General features: G+C 37.6%; 1 protein-coding gene across 2 annotated transcripts in view; it reads right to left on the reverse strand.

Annotated features, from left to right (window-relative positions):
- The window catches only part of NCAM2 (neural cell adhesion molecule 2), a 530,165-nt gene that overhangs the window by 188,051 nt on the left and 316,342 nt on the right, over nucleotides 1-25,772 (reverse strand). For both annotated transcript variants that reach the window (XM_043892666.1, XM_043892667.1), the window contains exons 3-5: nucleotides 24,884-25,090; nucleotides 22,561-22,704; nucleotides 14,287-14,424 (exon numbers count right to left, since the gene is read on the reverse strand). In XM_043892666.1, coding sequence (XP_043748601.1) covers nucleotides 14,287-14,424; nucleotides 22,561-22,704; nucleotides 24,884-25,090 — 489 coding nt within the window. The remainder of the gene's footprint in view (nucleotides 1-14,286; nucleotides 14,425-22,560; nucleotides 22,705-24,883; nucleotides 25,091-25,772) is intronic.

Here is a 25,772-nt window from a genome sequence, read left to right on the forward strand (position 1 = left end):
CCTGGCAACAGAAACTAGTGGAACAGCATGCTGCTCCCAGGACTGAGGTCATAGGATGAGACATGCGTGGATCTCCTTCAGTAAACATTCTCCTTACAACAAAACTGCTTAGTCTTGATCCTCTTTCTTGAGATATGGATTGTCTCCTGACCTTATGACCATTGTTAATCCCTTGTTCCCTTGGTAACGGTTGCTGTATGTTTGGTTTTCTGATCTTTATCATGGTTGAAAGAAATTCCTTATACAACAGTCTATATATACTCACAGAAAGATCATTAAAGCACCTTTGGTCCATCAGAGCTTGGGTCCCTGTGTCTGTCTTTCTTTCTTTCTCTCTCCGCTCCCCTCTGCCCCCCGTCTCTCTCTCTCTCCGGCTAATTCTCTGGAGTGTAGAAACCCGTCGTGCTCACTCTCTTGCCCAGGCTTCCAAGACCCCTTGAGAGGGTGCCCTGTGCCTTCGTGAGCAATGCAAGCCATGTGTCAAGTGCTTTATTGGTTCCTTGCGTAAACCAGGGAATATCAGCCTCTTTCTCTCTTTCACTTTTTTATTGTCGACTCCGGACCACCAGGTTCTGGTCCATTAAAGGACCCCAACAGTTTACCATAATATCTTCCGTAAACTCATAATAGCCAAATTCATCAGATATATTTCAGTTCAGTCCTTATTGATCGTTTCTGCTTGCATTTACTACTTTGGAAACCTAGAATCCACATTAAAATCTTTGAATTAAGCCTTTATTACTCTTATCTCTGTGACAAACTTGGAAACACAATACTTTGTTTCAAACCCTACTTGATTATATATTCCTCTGCATTTCTCTGTGTTTTAGCACAGGTTCTACTTACCACTGACTTTAACTCATCCCCTCTCCCTGCCTCCATCCTTCTCTTTCTAGGTTTCCTGCTTCTAAATGGCAGCTCATCTTTGTCTCAAAGAAGAAAGTCCATAGACCTCCATGCTCTGGCCCCTTCTGCTTTGCATCTACATCTCCACCTAAATTCCAAACCAACTGATTAATACCACCATCACTCTCTCTATAAGATATCAAATCCAGTAACAGTTAAGCTTTTAGTTCTTCTTTCACATCCTAAACTCTTTTCGTTTTGCCAGGTGGTATTTTGTCTGCAATATATTTCCTCTATTTGTTCTACAAAATAATAAATTTTTAATAATTAAATATACTTATTTTTATTTGAAGAATAATTGGTCTACAATATTGTGTTGATTTCTACTAATCATCAACACGACTTAGCCACAGGTATACCTATATCCCCTTCCTCGTGACCGTCCCACCTCCCACTCCACCCCACCCCTCTAGGTTGTCACAGAGCCCTGGTTTGAGTTCCCTGACCACACAGCAAATTCCCACTTGCTACGTATTTTACATATGGTAGTTTTTCATCAACAGATTTATCCCAAATACCAAGTTTCTTCTTGAGATACAGTAGGTGCCCCTTCTTATAAAATAGGCTCTTAAAAATGCACTTATTGGAGAGAACAAGATGGTGGAGGAGGAGGTGGATGTGGAGTACATCTGTCTCCATGGATACACCAGGAATACACCTTCAGACACAGAAGTGCATGCAGAACACCAGTGGACAGTGGCCAGGAGTACGTGCCCAGGAGTAAAGACTATATAGAACCACGCAAAACTCGGTAGTAGGAAGGAACTAGGGAGAAAAACAGGAGTGTTACTAGGATTGGACTTGTCCTTGGTTGGGGGGGGGGGGGGGGGGGACTAAAGCAGGGATCTGATCCCCACCTTGGGGTAACTGTCTGAGTCAGAGGAGAAACAGTCAAGGCTGAGAGTGAAACAGCTGATCTGTAGCAGCCTAAATGGAATGAGAATCAGACAGTCCTTGCCATAGCCATACATACCCTGGACAGGGACACAGGTCCCCTGGAAGGCACAGTGGCTGGGAGCTGGAGTTTAGGGATTGAGGAGCAATCCCAGGGTGAGGGCTGCTGTTGACTGTGGAGAGAGGGACTGAAGGGCTGTGAGGAAGGAGACTGTGGTGGGAAATGCCTGTGGAGGAAAGCCAGGAAGCCATGGAAGCAAGGCGACACTGCAGAGTCATCTGCAGGGGGTGGCGCCGTCCCTATAACCTCTTCTCTGCCCACATGCCAGCATCAGCAGCAGCTGAACAGTAGAAAGGCTGGCCCATCAAGCGCCCGACGAACAAAACTACAGAGTAGGGCCCCAGTGAGCCCCTTTAAGTGCCTGATGAGCTGAACAGCAGAGAAGGACCCCAGGCAAGGGAGCCCTCTAAGTGCCTGGAGCTACGGTGGAGCTACGGAGAAAGACTAACCAGAGAGACTTTCTGATCGCCAGCTACCAGAGGCTCAAAAAAATACTCCAACAGGGCCATAACTCCAGCGGCTGAGGCCGTCCACGTCGCTGAGCACTTGGTGCAGCCAGGGTCCCCGCGACCCAAGCAGCAGCACCACCTTCACACTCAACCCTCACAGGGGCAGAGCTGCCACAGGCAAAAAAAAAAAAGAAAAAAAGAAAGTCTTGCATCTATGCATACGGGGTCACTTCGGTCATGTCCAGCTCTTTGTGATCCTGTGGACTGTGGCCTGCCAGGCTTCTCTGTCATGCGGGTTTGCCAGGCAAGAATACTGGAGTGTATTGGCCAAAAATGGTTGTCATACCCTTCTAGAGCACTATATGTCCTGCTGCCCTAGCTGCCAACACCCCTGAGTACCTGGTGCTGCCAGAACCCCTGTGACCCAAGCAGCTGCACCACCTCCACACCTGGCCCTCACGGGGCAAACCCAAGTCCTCCAGGGCAGCCTCAGGAGCAAACCCCAGTGGACAACCCACATGCAGAAGTGGAAATAAAACCACAATAAAAACCCAGGGGCAGTGCATCTAAGGAAGACCCCAAACCTTCCCACCAGATGTACAAGCTGCAGATTAAATCCACACGATCAACTAGGCAGACTTTGTGCATTCAGAATATATAAAAGGACAGTGAGAGCTCCCACAAAAGAAAACGCACTAGTTCTGACAGTTGTGGAAACTGGAGTCAAGAACACACGGAGCAGGACCAGATTAGAAGCTGAGCTGCCCCCACAGCAGGTCCAGAGACCAGCACAGTGTTGGAGGGCATCCTAGGGAGGTGAGGTGGACAGTGACTCCCAGCGAGGGAGAGGACTCTAAGAGCAGTGACTCAAGAAAAACATTTATTATTCTTATGGTTTGACTTGTTCTGAAGTTTCTTTTGGATTTTTTTTTCTTTCCTTTAATATTTCTTTTTCCTTCCCTGCCCCACTCTCATTGTGGTTGTCATTTTTATTGGCACTATAAAATCTAATTAGGCTTTTGAGTTTTATTTTTTTAATCACACTTTTTATTGTTGTTATAAATTTCTGCCTCTACTTTGGGCTTTGCGGTTCTGTGAAGTTTTCCTTTTTTTTTTTTTTTTGCTTCTTTCCTCTTCTTCTTCTTTTTTTTTTTCTTTAAAGAAATTTTTTTTAAACCTATTATTATTTTTTCAACTTTTATAACTTTGTTGGCTTTTCTTACTGTTCTTTTCCCTTTGCAGGTAATCTTTAATGTATATAAATCTTCTTTATCTACCCCTATTTTGCATATCTATTCTTTCTTTCCTTTCTTTTCAACATATTTGTTAGTTTTGTCTTCATTGTTTTATTCCCCAGTGGGCACCTTGCTTTAGTTTTGTTTTCCAGTTTGTGCTTTAGTTAGTTTTGTTCTTAACTGGTAGATATATTTTTGGTTTCCTTTGTTCATCAGGTCCTAATGTACCTTATTTTTGTTGGACTGTGTTGGTTTTGCTTATGGATGCATATGTATATGTATCCCATTATTTTAATTGTCATTTGCCTGATTTTGTAACTGCCATTTGTCTGGGGTTCATCTTTGGCTTCTCGTTTTTGGGTATGTGTTTTAATCTCACTTAATATCATAACAAACCACTTGTGGAATCTTCGTTCCCGTCCAGAGATCAAGACCTTAGCCTTTGGAGTGGGAGCATTGACTCCAAGACCCTAGACTACCAGAGAAATAACCCTAGGGAGAATCAACTAGTGAGATTTCCAACAAAGGAAACCACTTGAATACAAGACCCAGCATCACCCAACCACCAGCAGCACCCTGTATCTAAACAACAAATAAAACAACAATACAAACCCAATCATCAACAGACAAGATTACCACCTCACTCAGCCTTGCCCATCAGAGGAAAACAAAACAAAACAAACAAACAAACCTCAGCATAAATCTCCCCCTATATGAAGCTTAAACAAACCACTGCATCAACCTTAGTGGTGTAGAAACCAAAAGGAAGAAAGAATTCAACCTTGAAGCCTGAGAAAAGGAGACCTCAAACACAATAAGTTTAAAAAAAAATAATGAATAGGCAGAGAGAAACACTCCACAAATGAAGGAACAAACTAGAAATATAGAAGCCCAAATAAATGAAGAGGAAATAGGCAAACTACCTGAAAAAGAATTCAGAATAATGACAGTAAAGATGATCAAAAACCTTGAAAACAGAATGGAGAAAATGCATGAATCAATTAACAAAGACCTAGAAGAATTAAAGAATAAACATGCAGAGACAAACGACAAAATTACTGAAATCAAAAAATACTCTAGAAGGAAACAATAGCAGAGTATCTGAAGCAGAAGAATGAATCAGTGTGCTGGAAGATAAAACGGTGGAAATAACTTCTGAAGAGCAGAGTAAAGTAAAAGGGATGAAAAGAACTGAGGGTAGTATCAGAAACCTCTGGGATAATATCAAGCACATCATTAGAATTATAGGGGGTCCCAGAAGAAGAAGAGAAAAAGAAAGGTTATGAGAAAATTTTTGAAGAGATTATAGTTGAAAATTTCCCCAACGTGGAAATGGAAATAGTCAATCAAGTCCAAGAGCCACAAAGAGTCCCACACAGGATAAACCCAAGGAGAAACACAACAAGACACATACTAATCAAATCAACAAAGATGTAAGACCCTGATGCTGGGAGGGATTGGGGGCAGGAGGAGAAGGGGACAACAGAGGATGAGATGGCTGGATGGCATCACCAACTTGATGGGCATGAGTTTGAGTAAACTCCGGGAGTTGGTGATGGACAGGGGGGCCTGGCGTGCTGCAGTCCAAGGGGTCGCAAGGAGTCGGACACGACTGAGTGACTGAACTGAACTGAACTGAACACAAAGAAAGAATATTAAATGCAGCAAGGGAAAAGCAACAAGTAACATACAAGGGAAACCCCATACAGTTAACAGCTGATCTTTCAGCAGAAACTTTGCAGGCTAGAAGTGAATGGCAGTATATATTTGAAATACTCAAAGGGAAAAATATACAACCAAGATTACTGTACCCAGCAAGGATCTCATTCAAAATTGATGGAGAAATCAAAAGCTTTTCAGACAAGCAAAAGTTAAGAGAACTCAGTAACAACAAACCAGCTTTACAACATATGTTAAAATGTCATATATAGTCAAGAAATACAAGAGAAGAAAAAGATCTACAAAATCAAACCCCAAACAATTAAGAAAATGGCAATAGGAGCATATATATAAATAATTACTTTAAATGTAAATAGATTAAATACTCCAACCAAAAGACATAGATTAGCTGAATGGATACAAAAACTAGACAAATATGTATGCTTTCTACAACAAACACACTTCAGACCTAAAGACACATATAGACTGAAAGTGAGAGGATGGAATAATATATCCATTCAAATGGAAACCAACAGAAAGCTGGACTAGCAATCCTCATATCAGACAAAATAGATCTTAAAATAAAGAATATTACAAGAGATATGTAAGGACACTACATAATGATCAAGGATCAATCCAAGAGGAAGACATAGTAATTGTAAATATCTATGCACCCAACTTAGGAGCACCTCAATACATAAGACAAACGCTAACAGGCATAAGAAGAGAAATTGACAGTAACACAATAATAGTAACAGAGTTACCCCACTCACAGCAATGGACAGATCATCAAAACAGAAAATTAAGAAGAAAACACAAGTCTTAAATGATACACTAGATGAGATGGCTCTCATTGATATCTTTAGGACATTCCATCCAAATGCAGAAGAACACACCTTCTCAAGTGCATATGGAACATTCTCCAGGGTAGACCATATCATGCATCACAAATCAAAGCTCAGTAAATGTAAGAAAACTGAAATTGCATCAAGCATCTTCTCCGACCACAACACTATGAGACTAGATATCAATTTCATGTAGAAAACTATACGAAACACAAACACATGGAGATTAAACAATATGTTTATAAATAACCAACAGGTTACTGAAGAAATCAAAAGGGAAATCAAATAATTTCTATAAACAAATGACAATGAAAACATGATAACTCAAAACCTATGGGGTACAGCAAAAGCACCTCTAAGAGGGAAGTATATGGAATACACTCCTACCTCAAGAAACAAGAAAAAATTATCAAATAGACAACCTAACTTTAAACCTAAAACAACTGGAAAAAGAACAACAAAAAAAAACCCCACCAAAATCAGAAGAAGGAAATGAATCATAAAGATCAGAGCAAAAATATGAGGAAAAGCAATGGAAGAAACAATAGTAAATATTAATAAAACTAAAAGCTGGCTCTTTCAGAAGATAAAATTGACAAACCTTTAGCCACATTCATCAGGAAAAAAAGAGAGAAGAATCAGATCAAGAAAATTAGAAATGAAAAAGGAGAGGTTACAACAGACAATACAGAAATACAAAGGATTATAAGAGACTATTATGGACAACTATATGGCAATAAAATGGATAACCTGGAAGAAATGGACAGATTCTTAGAAAAGTTCAATCTTTCAAGCCTGAACCAGGAAGAAATAGAAATTATGAACAACCTAATTACAAGCACTGAAATTGAATCTGTGATCAAAAATCTCCCAAAAAACTAAAGCCCAGGACCAGATGGCTTCACAGGAGAACTCTATCAAACATTTAGAGAAGAGCTAATACCCATCCTTCTAAAACTCTTTCAAAAATTGCAGAGAAAGGAATATTTCCAAACTCATTCTATGAGGCCACCATCACCTGATAACAAAACCAAAGACAACACACAAAAAAGGAAAAATACAGGCCAATACCACTGATGAACATAGATGCAAAAATCCTCAACAAAATTTTAGCAAAAAATCCAGCAACACATCAAAAAGTCATACACCATGATTAACTTGGGTTTATTCAAAGAATGCAAGGATTCTTCAGTATACACAAATCAATCAATGTGATACACCATGTTAACACACTGAAAGATAAAAACCATATGATAATCTCAATAGATGCAGAAAAAGTCTTTGACAAAATTCAGCACCTATTTATGATTAAAACTTCAAAAAATGGTCACAGAAGGGACCTACCTCAACATAGTAAAGGCCATATATGATGGCTGCTGCTAAGTCGCTTCAGTCGTGTCCGACTCTGTGCGACCCCATAGACGGCAGCCCACCAGGCTCCCTTGTTCCTGGGATTCTCCAGGCAAGAGCACTGGAGTGGGTTGCCATTTCCTTCTCCAATGAATGAAAGTGAAAAGTGAAAGCGAAGTCACTCAGTAATGTCCAACTCTTAGTGACCCCATGGACTGCAGCGTACCAGGTTCCTCTGTCCATGGGATTTTCCAGGCAAGAGTACCGGAGTGGATTGCCACTGCCTTCTCCCACATATGATAAGCCTACAACAAACATTATTCTCAATGTTGAGAAACTGAAAGCACTCCCTCTAAGATCAGGAACAAGACAAGGGTATCCACTTTCATCACTATTATTCAACACAGTTTTGGAAGTCATAGCTATAGCAATCAGAGGAGAAAAAGAAATAAAAGGAATCCAAATCAGAAAAGAATAATTAAAGCTCTCACTGTTTGCAGACGACGATATTGTATATAGAAAACCCTAAAGGTACTATCAGAAAATTACTAGGGCTAATCAGTGAATTTAGCAAAGTCACAGGATACAAAATCAATACACAGAAATCACTGCACTTCTATATGCTAAAAATCAAAAATCAGAAAGAGAAATTAAGGAATCAATTCCATTCACCATTGCAACAAAAAGGAAACTATAAGCAAGGTGAAAGGACAACCCTCAGAATGGGAGAAAATAACAGTAAATGAAACAGCTGCCAAAGAATTAATTTCCAAAATATACAAGCAGCTCATACAACTCAATACCAGGAAAACAAACAACCCAATCAAAAAATAGGGAAAAGACCTAAACAGACATTTCTCCAAAAAAGACATACAGATGGCTAACAAGAACAAGAAAAGAAGATCAATATTACTCATTATTAGAGAAATGCAAATCAAAACTACAATGAGATTGTCACCTCATACCTGTCAGAATGGCCATCATCAAAAAGTCTACAAACAATAAATGCTGGAGAGGGTGTGGAGAAAAGGGAATGCTCTTGTACTTTTGGTGGAAATGTAAATTGATCCAGCCATTATGGAAGATGGTATAGATATTCCTTAAAAAACTAGGAATAAAACCACCAGATGGCCCAGCAATCCCACTCCTAGGCATATACCCTGAAGTAACCAAAATTGAAAAAGACACATATATCCCATTGTTCATTGCAGTATTATTTACAATAGCTAGAACATGGAAGCAACCTAGATGTCCATCAACAGATGAATGGATAAAAAGGTTGTCATACATATGCACAATGGTGTATTAGTCATAGAAAGGAATGCATTTGAGTCAGTTCTAAAGAGGTGGATGAACCTACAGCCTATTATACAGAGTGGAGTAAGTCAGAAAGAGAAAAGATAAATATTATATACTAATGCATATATACAGAATCTAGGAAAATGGTACTGAAGAATTTATTTGCAGGGCAGCAGTGGAGAAACAGACATAGAGAATAGACTTATGGACATGGGGAGAGGGGAGGAGAGGGTAAGATGTATGGAGAGAATAACATAGAAACTTACATTACCATATGTGAAATGGATAACCCACAGGAATTTGCTATATGGCTCAGGAAACTCAAACAGGGGCTCTGTATCCACCTAGAGGGGTGGGATGGGGAGGGAGATGGGAGGGAGCTTCCAAAGGGAAGGTTTATATGTATAATTATGGCTGAGGTTTGACAGAAAAAGCCAATTCATGTTGAGGTTTGACAGAAAACAACAAAATTCTGTAAACCAATTATCCTTCAATTAAAAAATCAATAAATTTTTTTAAATGTACTTATTATATGCTTTTGAATTCAGCAGCTCCATAAACAATAAAGGACCTTACAAAAGTTTATTATTCTAAATTTTTGAGAGAAAATTATAAGTGCCTTGAGGAAAATCCTGCTTTATTAGATCTGTTAGTATTCTAAGCATAACAAGTATGAAAAATATAGCCAGCACATCTCCTTTAAATGTTGAATAAATATATAAAGACAATACCAAATAACACTGAAACTATAGTCAAAAATATTCAGTTAACCAATATGTTGATGTGTTAATTTAAAAATCTATTGGAGATGACCACCATTGGGGATTATAAGGTGTCTGAGGTGTACAGAGGGAATTAATTTCAGACGTACTCGTAGGTCAGACAGTATTTAAATTGCTTAAGTAGGAAAAAGCCACTGTTTGCACGTGTCTGCTTTTTTGTGATAACAAAAGACTCTAAGATCTCAGGGCTTAACAATACGCTTTATTTCTTATCTAGGGTATATGTTTGCACCTGCAGATCAGCTGTGACTCAGCTTCACACATCTTCATGATGCCGTGGGTGAAGAAGTCCCTATTATAGTCACGGGAGCTTCATGGCTTCCCTTGTGGATCAGCGGGTAAAGAATCTACCTGCAATGAGGGAGAACTGCGTTCAATCCCTGGGTTGGGAAGATCCCCTGGAGGTGGGAAAAACTATCTGCTCTAGTATTCTGGCCTGGAGAATTCCATGGACTGTATGATCCATGGGGTTGCAAAAGGTCAGACAGGACTGAACAACTTTCACTTTCACTTAGCTTCATGGCAGGAGGAAAGCCCAAGAGAAGTAACATGCAATTCTTCTTGAAGCTTGATTTCAGTACAGTGTATATTACATTTTCTTATATTCCCATAGCCAGAGAAAGTCACATCATCAGTTGGGTTTAGTTGCTTAAATCTTCTACTGGAAGCACCGCACTTCACATGGCAATGAGCAGTGGTGTATAAACTCTTAAAGGGAGGCGAGATAAATACTTGTGAAAAACTATACATAAGCATCGAGAAATATAGTAAGAAATTCATAGAGGGAGTTAAGAAAAAAAAAAGATCCTTAATATTTGGCATTTTTGGCCTTATAAGCCAGCAAGGATATCTTTTAATTTTTATATCTTTTAATTTTAATATCTCACATTAATTTTTAATGTGTTGGAAAAGAAAAAAAATGCAAAGGAAAATCTGCAAAGAGTCAACATTGGAACAAAGAGAAGACCTTCTTCCAGAACCAGGACTTGGCAAGAAATCAGTGAATGTGAAGAAACTGTTGACTGGAGTATTTGGTTGGAATTTCAATATACTTTGAGGTGAAAAGAGTTGAAAGAGGTCCACAATGAATTTTATCAAGGATAAAATAATTTTACCAAGGATAAAAATTAGTAGCAAATAAGAGAGGGGCATGCATTATAAATTGGAGAGAAAAAGTACATAATTCATCAAATGCTATAATTGAACAAAATAAGATAATGTGGATAAAGTTAGTGTCTTTATTACTAATTTATGCAACTTCATGGTTTTCATTGAAACAACTTCAAGGGATAAGGGATTTTATAAGATATAAATAATAAAGGATAGTTTTAGAGAGGGCTCAAACTTTAAAAGGAGCTGGTAAGCAGGAGTCACTAAGACTGGAGAAGAATGATTTTTCTGACTGTATATAAAGGCAAAATGTGAGAGAAAAGCGCAGTCATCTGGTGGCATTAGTCAACGCATTCCCTTGACAGGGTCCAGTTGAGTCATCCAGAAAGTAAATAAATCAATGGTTGGTTTTGTGAACAGTTATTTTGGAGAATAGTAGTTCCGAGAATTCTAAGATATGGGAGCTTGTGACCATAACAGGGAAGAATGACTAATAAGAAGACATGGAGATAAAGTGATATTCAAGCAAAGGTCAGATTAGTATGTGAGAAGAAAAGTAGGGTGTGGAAGGAGGGTGAGTAATTTGGAGAAGGTCAGTGTGATGCAGTCACAAAAGGACATTACATGCATGATTGATGTGAACTGCACAAAAGAACACGTGTATTCTTTTGTGCCCAGTATTTATCTCTTTATGAGCCCAGAAATAATAAGTATAGATAAAGAAATAAACATTCCAGTTTGAATGTAGATCACGATGGACTGGATGATTCAAACTCTGTTAATTGGACCTGCTTATACCCAAATAATCCTTCCTTTAAAATAAATATCATCACACTCAAACTACCACAGAGAATCTAATGTGGAAATAGAACATTGGTAAATGTATTAAAAGAAATTACAATAGCAGAATGGATAATAAAAGCTTAATATGCTACATCTTCCAGATGACATTTCCTTTTTATCATAAGTCTCAAAATAGTGTTTTAGTATAAAAATATATGCATACTATTACACATGTGCTCAGCTTCTCGGTCATGTCCAACTCTTTGCAGCCCCATGGACTGTACTTAGCCGGCCAGGCTCCTCTGTCCACAGAATTTTCCAGGTAAGAATACTGCTTTGGGTTTCCATTTCCTACTCTAGAATTTTATATAAACATACATATATAACATGGGCTTCCCGGGTGGCTCATTGGTAAAAATGACTGCCAACACAGAAGCTGCAGGAGACGTAGGTTCAATCCTTGGGTCTGGAAGATCCCCTGGAAGAGGAAAGGGCAACCCACTCCAGTATTTTTGCAGGATAACCCCATGGACAGAGGGGTCAGGGGGGATACAGTCCGTGGTGTCACAAAGAGTCAGGCACGACTAAGCATAAGCACACACACACACATATAACATACAACCATAGTCCGTATTTGTATAGTGCTTCTTATACACTTAGTCCTTTTAAAAAAACTTTACATGTATTAACTAATGCTATAACCCCCATTTTCATAAGAATATACTGAGAACAAGGTCTTGCCCACGACAAAAATCACAAAATTTCCTACCTTAAATTCTTTCAGAAACAAAGCATGGTAGACAGTTAAGTCAACTAATTAAGAAACTAAATAGCCACTTAAGTTACCTTTGCTGATTGTATATAATAAAGAGAGAAATGTATTAGAAATGCTCATAAATAAAAATAAAAAATATAGATATGTATTAATATATATAGATACAAACATAGTACACATCTTCATATTTAAACATATTATTCTTCATCTTCACTAAAATCTTCCTCTTGTGTTGAAGGTCAAAACCTCCACTGACTATCATAGTCTCAATAAATAACAGATTTTACACACCAAAAAAAAAAAAAAGGCTCTGAAAATCTTCTCTTGAAAGGCCTGGTACTTTGGCCTCACCATAGAGCATGTGCAGTTTCTACCTACTTCCCTAGTTTCTACCTGGTCTATTCCATTATTTTATCCATGAAATTGAAAGTGAAAATGCCAGTCACTTAGCTGTGTTTGACTCTTTGTGATGCATGGACTGCAGCCTGCCAGGCTCCTCTGTCCACGGGATTCTCCAGGCAAGAATACTGGAGTGGGTAGCCATTCCCTTCTCCAGGAGATCTTTCCAACTCAGGAAGGGAGCCTAGGTCTCCTAAATATCAATTAATTATAGACTTACAGAATAAGGGGGGAAAAATCAGTGATTTAATATTCTTTTTATCTTTCAGCATTAAATCTGTGGTTAAACTACTTTACTTCAGGAAAGGAAAAACCAAATAACTCTATTTGATCTATTCCTGGTGTTGTCTCCCAATCTCTTAAAAAAAAAAGTGGAGAGATAGCTCATGGTGGAAGGGGCATAGGATAGGGAAAAAGACATTGATTAATTTTTCAGTCTCCCAGTCCCAAGTGATAGAAAACTCATGGCTAACTCTTTAAATTCATATTTTGTCCATTCCAAAAGGAACAAGTTACATTTTGGTTATAGATTATGTGATTATGGTTGTTTCTAACTCAGTTTAAAAGACCTGAATTTGTTCAGAAGAGCAAATCAAAGTATATTTGTGTTGTGTTACTAATAGGATTTCCATATGGCTAAAGCACAGGTTACCCAGACCGAATGATTAGGGAAGGTAGCTGATGATCATAAACAGCTTCCTTTGCCGTGAAAAGTGCTTCTGATTTTGTCTTGAAAGTAATGGGAAATATGGATAATTTTAAGTATTAGGTTAGATAGAAAAGTTGAAATTGTAAGATTAAGAGCAGAGAAAAAACTTGCGGTCACTCAAAAAAAAAAAAACAATTGGAAAGGGCAGCACTCTTATGGAAAGCATGATAGGAAAAGTAGAGTATATTTGATAGATGTTAAAGAAATACAGTGTGCACCTTGGTGACCCATTAGATTATCAAAGTGGAAATAATTAAGATAGCATTAACATATTACTGGCCTCACAGAATAGTATGTTAATGCAAGCAGGCAGTATAGTAAAAGAAGCCAAATTTGTAGGAAGAGATGTCATCCTGATGTCAAAAATTTAGTTATTAATGTCCATTAAGGTTTCAAAGGGTAACAATGCATTTAATTATTACATTAGGGAAAACCATAAATATTGCTAATTAGATTAGTTTAAGCAAGTAACCTCTGTAATTTAGAAGCAAAATCTAGTATTGTACTTCACTATATTTCATTTGACATTCTTTCAACAACTATAAAACCAGCAAAAGGCAACTACTCCCTTATAGACTCTTTGTAAAAGAGGATAACAATATTAAATAAGTCACAGATTTTGTCCTTGGGGGGTTTTCCAAGTGGCGCCAGTGGTAAAGAACCTGCCTGCTAATGAAGGAGACATAAGAGACAAGGGTTCAATCCCTGGGTTGGGAAGATCCCTTAGAGGAGGGCATGGCAACCCACAATCTATTCCAGTATTCTTGTCTAGAGAATCTCATGGTTAGAGATGACTGGCGGGCTACAGTCCATGGGGTTGCAAACAGTCAGACCCAAATGAAGCAGTTTAACATGCATGCTTATGCTTGAGGCTGTAGACAGCAACAAATGCTATATTATAGGTGAGACGACTTCCTCCAGGGATAGCAGAGGTTTATTAGCCTTAAGTGCTAAGTTTCCATGGTACCCCTTTTAATAAACATATTGCTAAATGCAGCAACAAAATACATACAAATTATTCTTTGCTTACCATTAACAATAACAATGATATCACGGAAGTCAATTTCTCCCCTAGCCTCCACTCTTCCTTCACACCTGTATATACCTTCATCACTTTTATTGATGTTGAGAATCTGCAGATTATTGTTGGCTAACATAGCAAACCGATCTGGAAAGTAAGCAAAGAGGAGGAAATGATATCAGTAATTGAAGGCAGAGTCCAGCATGTTCTAAATTGCTAAGTATTAAAATATGGCACTTGTCTGACACTATCCAACTTCTCATCAACAAACAAATTCCAATTTGAAAGTAAAATGTAATTTCATGACTTCGATTTTTCCACTCCACAACTGCCTTGTTATACCTTTTTGTGAAAATACATTCAAGAGTTTATTTCCACATAAAATGGTTAAGCTATTATTTTCCCCTTGGTACTCTGAATGCAGAAAAGATACACAAAAGAACAAAGCTGAGGGATTAGATATTACAGACAAGAAGATATTTTGACTGCAAATATGTAGCAACTTGGGGATGGAAATGGGTTAGAGAATTGATTGAATATCTTTCCTCACACAATAATTAAACCAATAATGGCACATATCCTGAGGAGGTAGCTAAATATATAACAATATTCAAGTCATGTAGAGGACATATAAAATGATCATATCTCAGATTTATTTGAAAGATTTTTTCTAAATGCAAGATAATCCATTTTAGGAAGGAATAGATTAGACTTCATTACTTTTATTTCAAGATCCCATTTTATGTGTGAGTGTATGCACATGCATACATACAAAAATAGCTGTTAAAGGGCATGCATTAGGTGATTGCTTGAAATAATCTGACTAGCCTAAGCAACATCAGCCTGACAGTATTTTCCATAATGCCTGGTCTTAAGTTTTTACTCATCATAATTTTGTTGCAGTCTTAAGAACTTTTCCCTTGTTATCAAGTAAAGAACATTATTATATCCTGTTCTATTTTGAAACATGTTTTTAAGGCAATATCCTAAATTTCATTAATTAATTCATCCATAGATAACATTAGACATGATGTTTGCTACGTACTGTATTTGAGCACATAGGTGGATAACAGAAACACATCCTTGACCCCCTTGGACCTTTTGGTAAGGTAGAAATATCTTTAATTTAAGATACCCACCCATGGATATCTGTCAAAGAGTACTTCTGGGGGCTCTTCCAGTATTTACTACTCTTCCCCTATCTGCTGGCTTAATAGAAATGTTAGGACAAACAAAGAGGTCACATGAGAAAGTAGTCTCCCAGCGTCCCTCAACCTGGATCATTGAATGAATGCAATGGGTACAATTCTTGCCTTTCATCCTACAACCCATTGACATCACATGAGTGAGAAACTGCTGTGATATGAAGCCATTCATATTTGGGGTTCATTTTTCATAGCAATTCCTTAAGTCATAGTAGAAGTTTGGGCCTTAAATACAAATAAGGAAATTATTAGACTATATTAAGACAGGTAAGAATGTGGTTATTGATTGTCTAAGAGACAGGTAATGAGAAATGAAAATTCGGAGATTCTGAAGCTGCCTCAAATAGAAAATACCAATTATCAAGCTACATATACATAATTTTCAGTTCAGAAGATTTAAACTTTCCCAAAATATCTATTTCATCTTTCGGTTGACCTTAAGATGACATACAAAAATGTTTATACAGATGCTTTTTCCTGGGAAATTTTCTCACCAAAGAAGAGACTGGAGAGAAAAAAGGCAATCGGCAGGAAATATGACTTATAGTAACGACTGGAGGAACTCAGAACCCCTAAAACTTCATGACATCTTAAAGTAAATTAAAAAAAAAAAAATTCTATTCAAGTGTGTTGCTGGAAATTAGAATGAGAACTATACAAAGTAGATGTTAATGACCCAGACAACCACAATGATGTGCTCACTCACCTCGAGCCAGACATCCTGGAATGTGAAGTCAAGTGGGCCTTAGGAAACATCACTATGAACAAAGCTAGTGAAGGTGAAGGAATTCCAGCTGAGCTATTTCAAATCCTCAAAGATGATGCTGTGAAAGTGCTGCACTCAATATGCCAGCAAATTTGGAAAACTCAGTAGCGGCCACAGGACTGGAAAAGGTCAGTTTTCATTCCAATCTCATAGAAAGGCAATGGCAAAGAATGCTCAAACTACTACACAATTGTACTCATCTCACATACTAGTAAAGTAATGGTCAAAATTTTCCAAGCCAGGCTTCAACAGTACATGAACCATGAACTTCCAGATGTTCAAGCTGGATTTAGAAATAGTAAAGGAACCAGAGATCAAATTGCCAGCATCTGTTTGATCATGGGAAAAGCAAGAGAATTTCAGAAAAACATCTACTTCTGCTTCACTGACTATGCTAAAGTCTTTGAGTGTGTGGATCACAATAAACTATGGAAAATTCTTCAAGAAATGGGAATACTAGACCACCTTACCTGGCTCCATAAAAATCTGTATGCAGGTCAAGAAGCAACAGTTAGAACTAGACATGGAACAGTGGACTGGTTCCAAACTGGGAAAGGAGTACAACAAGGCTGCACATTGTCACTGTGCTTATTTAACTTACATGCAGAGTATATCAAGCGAAATGCTGAGGTGGATGAAGCACAGACTAGAATCAAGATTGTGGGAGAAATATTAATAACCTCAGATATGCAGAATGACACCACCCTTATGGCAGAAAGTAATGAGGAACTAAAGAACCTCTTGATGAAAGTGAAAGAGGAGAGTGAAAAAGCTGGTTTACAACTCAACATTCAAAAAACTAAGATCATGGCATCCAGTTCCATCACTTCACACCAAATAGATGGGGGAACAATGGAAACAGTGACAGACTTTATTTCCTTGGGCTCCAAAATCACTGCAGATGGTGACTGCAGCCATGAAATTGAAAGATGTTTGCTCCTTGGAAGAAAAGCTATGACCAACCTAGACAGCATATTAATAAGCAGAGACATTACTTTGCCAACAAAGGTCCATCTAGTCAAAGCTATGGTTTCTCCAGTAGTCATGTATGGATGTGAGAGTTGAACCATAAAGAAAGCTGAGTGCCATAGAATTGATGCTTTTGAACTGTAGAGTTGGAGAAGACTCTTTGAGAGTCCCTTGGAATGCAATAAGATCAAACCGGTCAATCCTAAAGGAAATCAGTCCTGACTATTCATTGGAAGGACTGATGATGAAGCTAAAGCCCCAATACTTTGACCACCTGATGCAAAAAGCCTACTCATTAGAAAAGACCCTGATGCTGGGAAAGATTGAAGGCAGGAGGAGGAGGGGATGACAGAGGATGAGATGGTTGGATGACATTACCGACTCGATGGACGTGAGTCTGAGTAAGCTCTGGAATTTGGTGATGGACAGGGAAGCCAGGCATGCTGCAGTCCATGTGGTCATAAAGAGTCAGACACGACTGAGTGACTGAACTGAACTGAACAAAAGATGTTTGAAGAAAGCACTACTTGAGTCATTCATGCGTAACTGGATATTGGGAGTATTTAACTATTAAAGACGATCTATTTATTTCATTTACAGTCATCCAAACATTCATTATTGCAGAAAGGAAACAAAGGAAATCATAATGCTCAATAAGGTGTCCACTTTATGTTTCTTTAAGCAGGTTATTTTTTACAAGTCCCCTTTTCTTCTCATTCTATATTAACTGAATGGTTTGCCACATCTACTCTTATGCCTTCAATCAATATTTTGATGATTCACAATTTTTCTTCAGACCAGAGGATTCTTGTGATTCCAGAATTGTTTGAATCATCTAGATATATACACTTAGAAGAGCTGTAAATAATCCAATTTCAGTATGTGTAAAATTTGGATATCTCCACCTAAAATTACTCCCATCTCTGTCTTTAGAGGTCTTTACATTGAGCTAGACGCCCAAGGCAAATTCTTTGGATCTTCTTTGATTTCTCCAGTACCCTCAATCTGCATATCCAATTAAACTCATATCCTATCACTTCTCCCTTTATCACTTCTTAGTCTAAAGTTTCCTTTTCCCTCAGCAATTATTTCATTCAGATTTAAACAATTCTCATTGCCTGAAGCTTTGCCTTGAGTCTCATCCAATTCATTTTCCTCACTGAAGCACTAATGTCCTTCTCAATACATATTAGCTCATGTCACTGTCTTAATTAAAACCCTCTAGTGATGTCACCTTTGGATAAGTTCTAAAAGCCTCAATAGAAATGTGAAGGCCATGTTGAAATGGCTCAACCTTCTCTTGCAGATTCCTTTTCTATTAGTCTTTATTTACAAATCCTAGTTGTACTTATCTGTTATTATAAGTATTCTAGTTGCGCTTGTTTGTAAAGTTTAGTTATAATGAACTTAATTCAGTTCTGGAACATGCCACTCATGCTTTCCCCTCTGAGCTACTGCATATGGTATTCTCTCCATTTGAAAAGTCCCCACCAGTGTTTAGCTGGCTAATCCCTTTTCATCTTTAAAGGTTGCTTTTCACTGTGAGCAGGCACTTTGGATCCTTTCCTCTGCCCTAACTGATTCAAGTGCTCTTTCCTATCATCCTCTATCACTGTACTTTCCTTATCATATACCTCAATAATCATGTTGTCACAATTTATCCACTGATACTTTTACTAGAGTATTAACATATTAAGGGCAATAGACTAGTTCATCTTTTTAACTATGAATCACCATCACTTAGCACAATAGATGAAACATAATAGATGCAAAATAACTGTTGAATGACTTTTTATTAATATACTTGGAGTAGATTTCATATTTTTTTTTCTGAGCAAGATGATTTTATCCATAGCTTTTGACGCAAAAATGGTACTTCATTAGAAAATGTTCAAAGCATTTAGGAAGTTTCAGAGATAGCTTTCAGAATGGCTAAGATTGAATGGGCAACTCTGATAGCATACCCTTCCATCAGGGTTGACACTAAAAGTCAAGATATTCAACTTTCTAACAAAATGTCACACTATCACTTTACTACCTAAATGCCTGGATTCTCTAACATATGGATTTCTTTTAATAAACAACATGGAACACCTTCACTTCAAGTAGTCTGTGGGAGTATTACTTCTACATATTTGTCAAACAGCTGCTATCAAAAGCATGGTAATAGATCAACACTTCCAAACCTTCATTGTTTCATATGGAGCCTTTAAACTTTATTCCTGTGCCATATTAAGGCTTCAGGAAGTTATCTGGACACACTGCATTATTCTAAATCCCCATATATGTTCCATTTATGATTATAAACCTAAATTTATTTCATTACTTTTAATAAAAGAATCATATACATATAAAAATCTGAAGAATATTACTTCTTATAAATTCACTATAAATGTAAAAATCGTTCAATAATGAAGTATGTGGCAAGTTTCTTAAATATTAAAAGATTATAAAAGTTTGTCCATCTTCACAATTCCCCTACATCCTTTATATCCCAAAGTAAAAACCAATTTTACAACTTAAAAAAAAAATTGTACATTGCTTTCCACGAAACTCAGTGTTAAGTTTCTATGTTTAACTCATTCCTAAGAAATAACAACTCAATGAGAAGGAACAAGAAAAGTAGACATTATTTACTGAGTATCTGATACAAAGTTAAGTATTTCTTCATTCACTTAACAAATATTTACATGTCTGTTTTATTTAAAATTCTAAACATTGTTCAAAATGCATATAATAGGTGAGATATATATATATATATATATATATGCATGTATATACTCATGGACCATAGAGAAGGTTGGGCACCAAAGAATTGATGCTTTCTAAGTGTGGTGCTGGAGAAGACTCTTGAGAGTCCCCTGGAGAGTAAGGAGATCCAACCAGTCAATCCTACAAGAAATCAACCCTGAATATTCATTAGAAGGACTGACGCTAAAGCAGAAGCTCCAATACTTTGGCCACCTGAAGCAGAGAGGCAACTCATTGGAAAAGACCCTGATGCTGGGAAAGACTGAAGGCAGGAGGAGAAGGGGACAACAGAGGATGAGATGGTTGGATGCCATCACTGACTCAATGGACATGAGTTTCTGCAAAACTCTGGGACAGAGTGAAGGACAGGGAAGTCTGGCATGTTGCAGTCCACGATGTTAAAAAGAACCAGACACGACTTAATGACTGAATAACAATGGTGGCTGATTCACATTGTATGTAAGGCAGAAACCAACATAATGTAAAGTTATTACCCTCCAATTAAAAACTATTTCAAAAATTTTAAAAAAGGATATGATAATTCATTATTTAAGATTAAGAATATGAATTAGGTACAGAGCACATAGAAAAGCTATTCAAAGCTTTCAGTTCGTCAGTTCAGTTCCTCAATCCTGTCCGACTCTTTGCAATCCCAGGGACTGTAGCACACCAGGCCTCCCTGTCCATCACCAAGAGCCTATTCAAACTCATGTCCATCACGTAGGTGATGCCATCCAACCATCTCATCCTCTGTTGTTCCCTTCTCCTACCATCTTCAATCTTTCCCAGCATCAGGGTCTTTTCTAATGAGTTGGTTCTTTGCATCAGGTGGCCAAAGTATTGGAATTTCAGCTTCAGCATCAGTCCTTCCAATGAATATTCAGGACTGGTTTCCTTTAGGATTGACTGGTTGTATCTCCTTGCAGTCCAACGGACTCTCAAGAGTCTTCTCCAACACCACAGTTCAAAAGCCAAGGAAAGTGTAGAGCCATGATGGAATTCCAGCCTCACATCATTTCATCATGGAGTACTGGGAAAATGTATAAGCATAGCATAGAAGCATCAGCCCTCCATCAGTAGTATACTTGACCATCAATCTTTGCTCTGAGGCTTTTCTTTTATGTGTATTACAAAAAAAAACTCATTTTCAAAACCTTTTACAATTAAAATGTACCATATAAAAATATGTACACTTGAAGCCTAAGATTAAGTAATCTGAAAATGTTTAGATATTCTCATTTAACTGCTATAAAAGTATTGCTTTCTTTATTATTGAGGGGAAAAATGCAGAAAATATACAGTTTACTCATGCAATTTCATTAGTAAAATCTAAAACAGTTATCTGAAAATAAAGATATGTCTCATTGACTTATGACAATAGAAAAAACAGTTTTAGTCAGTAACAAGCAGTGAAAATGTCACATCCAGAAAAATTTTCTAAAATTAAAAAATAAAATTGACTATAGTGATCATGAAATATTCTCTGTACATATTCAAAAACAGAAACTATCTAGTTTCTCTCCTTTATGCTGTAGAAGTTTCATTTCTTAGAAACATAAAACAAAATCATCCAAGATAGTAAGTACTGAATATTTTAAAAGATTCAATTATTTTGTACCTCTGCAATGCAGGTGCAATGAAAAATATTCTAAATTGAAAATACTCCCAATTCACAATGGTAAAATAGCATAATGTAAGCAAATTATGCATTCAATTTCAGATGTCATACTATTCTGGAGTTTTAGCTCGGTCTGAATCAAAATCATGAAGACAATTGGAATGAATGTACTTTTCTTACAATTATCCACATGCATCTTACTATAATATTGAAAATATGTAGGTATCTTTGAAAGAACAGTGCCAGAAAAACTAACAGGGCCCATTGAGATATATTTTCAGCTTACATATAATAAGCCTGTGGGATCAAGTCTGAATTATAAAATGTAGAATTTCAGTAGATCAGGATAGATTCCTTTATTTATTCAGTACCCTTAAACTTGGCCTTTCCTGGTGGCTCAGATGGTAAAGAATCTGCCTGCAATGTAGGAGACCCCTGTTCAATTGAGGAAGATCCTCACCCAGGGAATGGCAACCCACTATCTATTATTCTTGCCTGGAGAATTCCATGAATGGAGAAGCCTAGCAGGCTACAGTCCATGGGTCACAAAGAGTTGGACACAACTGAGTGACTATCACTTTCACATTCTTGAACTGTTTGTATGTAAATTTTTCTCGACTAGAGCAGGGGTCAGGAAACTTTTTCTGTCATCTCCAGAAAGTAACTATTGTAGGCCAAACCATCTGTGTCTGTTGCACAGTTGCTCAACTTTGTTCCAAGGTAGCCATAGACCATATGTAACAACTGGGTTTGTCTGCATCTCCATAACACCTTAATAAAATAGCAGAGGGGCTGAATTGAGCCTAGGGCCACAGTTTGCCAACCCCTAGTTTAGAGCTCTGATGTTCCCGAAACAGTTGTTTGATACTTGGGGTCAATCCAATTGCTATATTTACTCAGGCAGATTCAGTCTTCTTAAAGAAAATTGCAATATTGTTAGAACATATAACTTAGGGAGTTACCAAAATACTAACTGTCGGATATAGCGGTGACTTCCTCATTATGATACAACCAGCTGACGACAGGTGCGGGTGAGCTGCTGACTCGGCAAACCACTTCTGCATTCTCCCCTTGTTTGAACTCTTGAGGGGATACCACTTCTCTGAAAGTGAGTTTTTCTGCATAAGAAAGTAAAACAAACCAAAGAAGTATTATTGCTCATTCCCCTCAATAACATATTTCAGAACGCTTGTTTATGGGTGCTGTACTAAAATAATTAGGTAAATCTAGATCGTTTAAAACTTTACCAGACCATCTAATTCTCCTACCTGATAAATCCCCGCCTCACTGAGAATAAAATCCAAAGTCTTTACAGTGCTATACAAGGTCCTGTATGAACTGGAGTCTATCTCACAGTTTTTGATCCCGATTTTTCTTCTCTCCTCCTAATCTCTATACTCCAGGCAGTTCCTTGACACTCCAGATTTGTTCTCATTCTGGGGCATTTGCACTCTCTTAAATTTCATCACATTTTTGCCCAGTCTCCACATGCAAAAGAGTCATCACCCTCTATTTCTAAACTACTTAATTTCTTCCCTATAGGACTCTATAGCATATATATCTAGAATTTATACATTAGTTTTATCTTACTTTTTGTCTTCCATTTCTACCTATTAAAATGTTAGCAACAAGTGGTCAATGACATTTTCGGTTTTAGTTACTAATGAGTCTTTAGGAGTTAGAATATTGTCTGCTGTATAGTAGACATCCATAAGTGTATCAAATGAACGCACAGATGTGGATATTTATGTTTAATGAGAAATTTTCACAAAAGTAATTCACTGTTCTTGCTAAGAAAAAAAAAATTACCTTTACAAATAAACCACCAGGAATATTCCTTTGCATCATTTCAAATGACACTTCTTTCCAGATACTAGTCTATGAAATGAGGTTTTCAATTTAGTTTTTTGTAATTAATGAAATTAGTACAGCAAATGGGCATATCAAGAAGTAAAACATCCTTCTTTGAGGAGTTTAGAAACTAAGAGGAGGGAAAAAAAGGTCAAATCAGGACAAATGAGGACAACAACAGATTGTCGTTCCAACGACAATGTTCCAACAGACTATCATCATCTTAAGAGGGAGTATTGCTATAACACTCTTTTGACTCTTCTTTCAACACAGCTGTAAGGAAGACATGACTTACAAGCATTCTAAAACTTTTATAGTTTTTCACTGGTATAAATGCTAACTACCACAAATTAATTGCAAGGTAATATTTTAGGCACATTGTGCACGAATTAATGTAGTCTTCAAAGCAACTCTACATATGATGTAAGTACTACTATTATATCCATTTTATAAATGGAAATTGAAAACAGAGAGGGTACCCAGTTGCTCAGGACCACAGAAGTAAGTGATGGAACCTGGTTTCAAAACCAGGGAATGAATGAGCTTCAGTTTTCCTAAACAGGTTAAGGATTCCTAAAAGTAGGAATGAGGAATTAATCAATTTCAAGTCATAAAATGAACTGTAAGTGTAGAAAACCTTGTTAATGAAAATACCTGGAGCTAAGAAGCTGGTTAGAAATTATTCTTCTTTATATGAGTTTTCAACTTTTTCTCTCTCAAAAGTCTGTCAATTGATCCTTCCCCAGTTCTCATTCTAGACTGGTCACTGCTGTCACACAGGTAATTTTCTCTAGTCATGGGCTTTTAAAGTGAAAAAAGCATTCCCAATAAGTTCAGTAACACTAAATGATCTGTTATCTATTACCCAACAGATTCTTAATGGCATCAGAAAACTCAAACATTTTCATCTATATTATTTACCCAATAGAATTGGCTCCATCTATATATTTATAACCCACTGTAACCTATTATCTATCTTATTTTAGAGATGTACTATGGTAAAATATAAATAAGCTGATATCTGTAAAAGTCTTATTATTACATTGTCCAGCACAAAGTTAGGAGAAGGCAATGGCACCCCACTCCAGTACTCTTGCCTGGAAAATCCCATGAACGGAGGAGCCTGGTAGGCTGCAGTTCATGGGGTCGCTGAGAGTTGGACACAACTGAGCGACTTCACTTTCACTTCTCACTTTCATGCATTGGAGAAGGAAATGGCAACCCACTCCAGTGTTCTTGCCTGGAGAATCCCAGGAACAGGGGAGCCTGGTGGGCTGCCATCTATGGGGTCGCACAGAGTTGGACATGACTGGAGTGACTTAGCAGGAGCAGCAGCACAAAGTTAGTTCTCAATGAGTACTAGCTTCTATTGTTAAGTGCATTTGAATTTGAATTTTTTATAAGAATGTATAATTTCAATCAATAAAACATAAATATATGACTTACGGTAAATTTCCAAAACGACTGTAGCTTCTTGTGTCTGTCCTTTGGCATCTGTTGCTTGGCAACGATATATCCCTGCATCTTCTATATTTGCATTGTAGATGGTTAATCTTGATCTAATACCTTCCTTTTGCACTGATACCCTCTGTGTTGAAATTATCTTCTCCCCTTGAGGATTATACCAATCTATACTCTCAGGTTCACCAATTGCTGCAGAGAGCCATAGAAAAGAAATGTTTGAAAATATGTTTCAAGTGTTTGTTTTGATATTGGCATTTACTATTATGTAACAAGTTTAACAATTTAGAAAAAAATGTAAACAGAAGACTGAAAATCTGAAAATCTTACAAAATTGAAAGTAAACACAAATGCTAGCACACATGTTCATCCTTATTTATCCAACACTGAGGATTAAATCTAGTCTGAGTAAGGAAAATCCATAGCAAATGGGTTTTCCAGTATGGCATTTAAGCTATGATAGAGTAAACTTTGGGGGTTCCCAGATGGCTCAGTGCTAAAGAATCCACCTGCAATGCAGGAGTCGAGGGTTCAGTCTCTGGGTCAGGAAGATTCCCTGGAAGAGGGCATGGCAACCCACTCCAGTATTCTTGCCTGGAGAATCCCACGGACAGAGAAGCCTGGCAGGCTACAGTCCATAGGGTTGCAAACAGGCGGACACTACTGAAGCGACTTAGCATGTACGTAGTGTAAACTTTACCACAGTGATCTATGGATTATTATTATTATACCTAAGTACTGAAATTGGTTTGGCAAATGAGTCCAAAATGCATTCCACTTGATAGACATGTGTGTGCCTATTTGCGTCTGACTGTTTAAGACCCCATGGACTGTAGCCCACCAGGCTCCTCTGTCTATGGTATTTCCCAGGCAA

This window comes from Cervus elaphus, chromosome 31 (assembly GCF_910594005.1).
Source record: "Cervus elaphus chromosome 31, mCerEla1.1, whole genome shotgun sequence".
Lineage (NCBI taxonomy): Eukaryota > Metazoa > Chordata > Mammalia > Artiodactyla > Cervidae > Cervus > Cervus elaphus.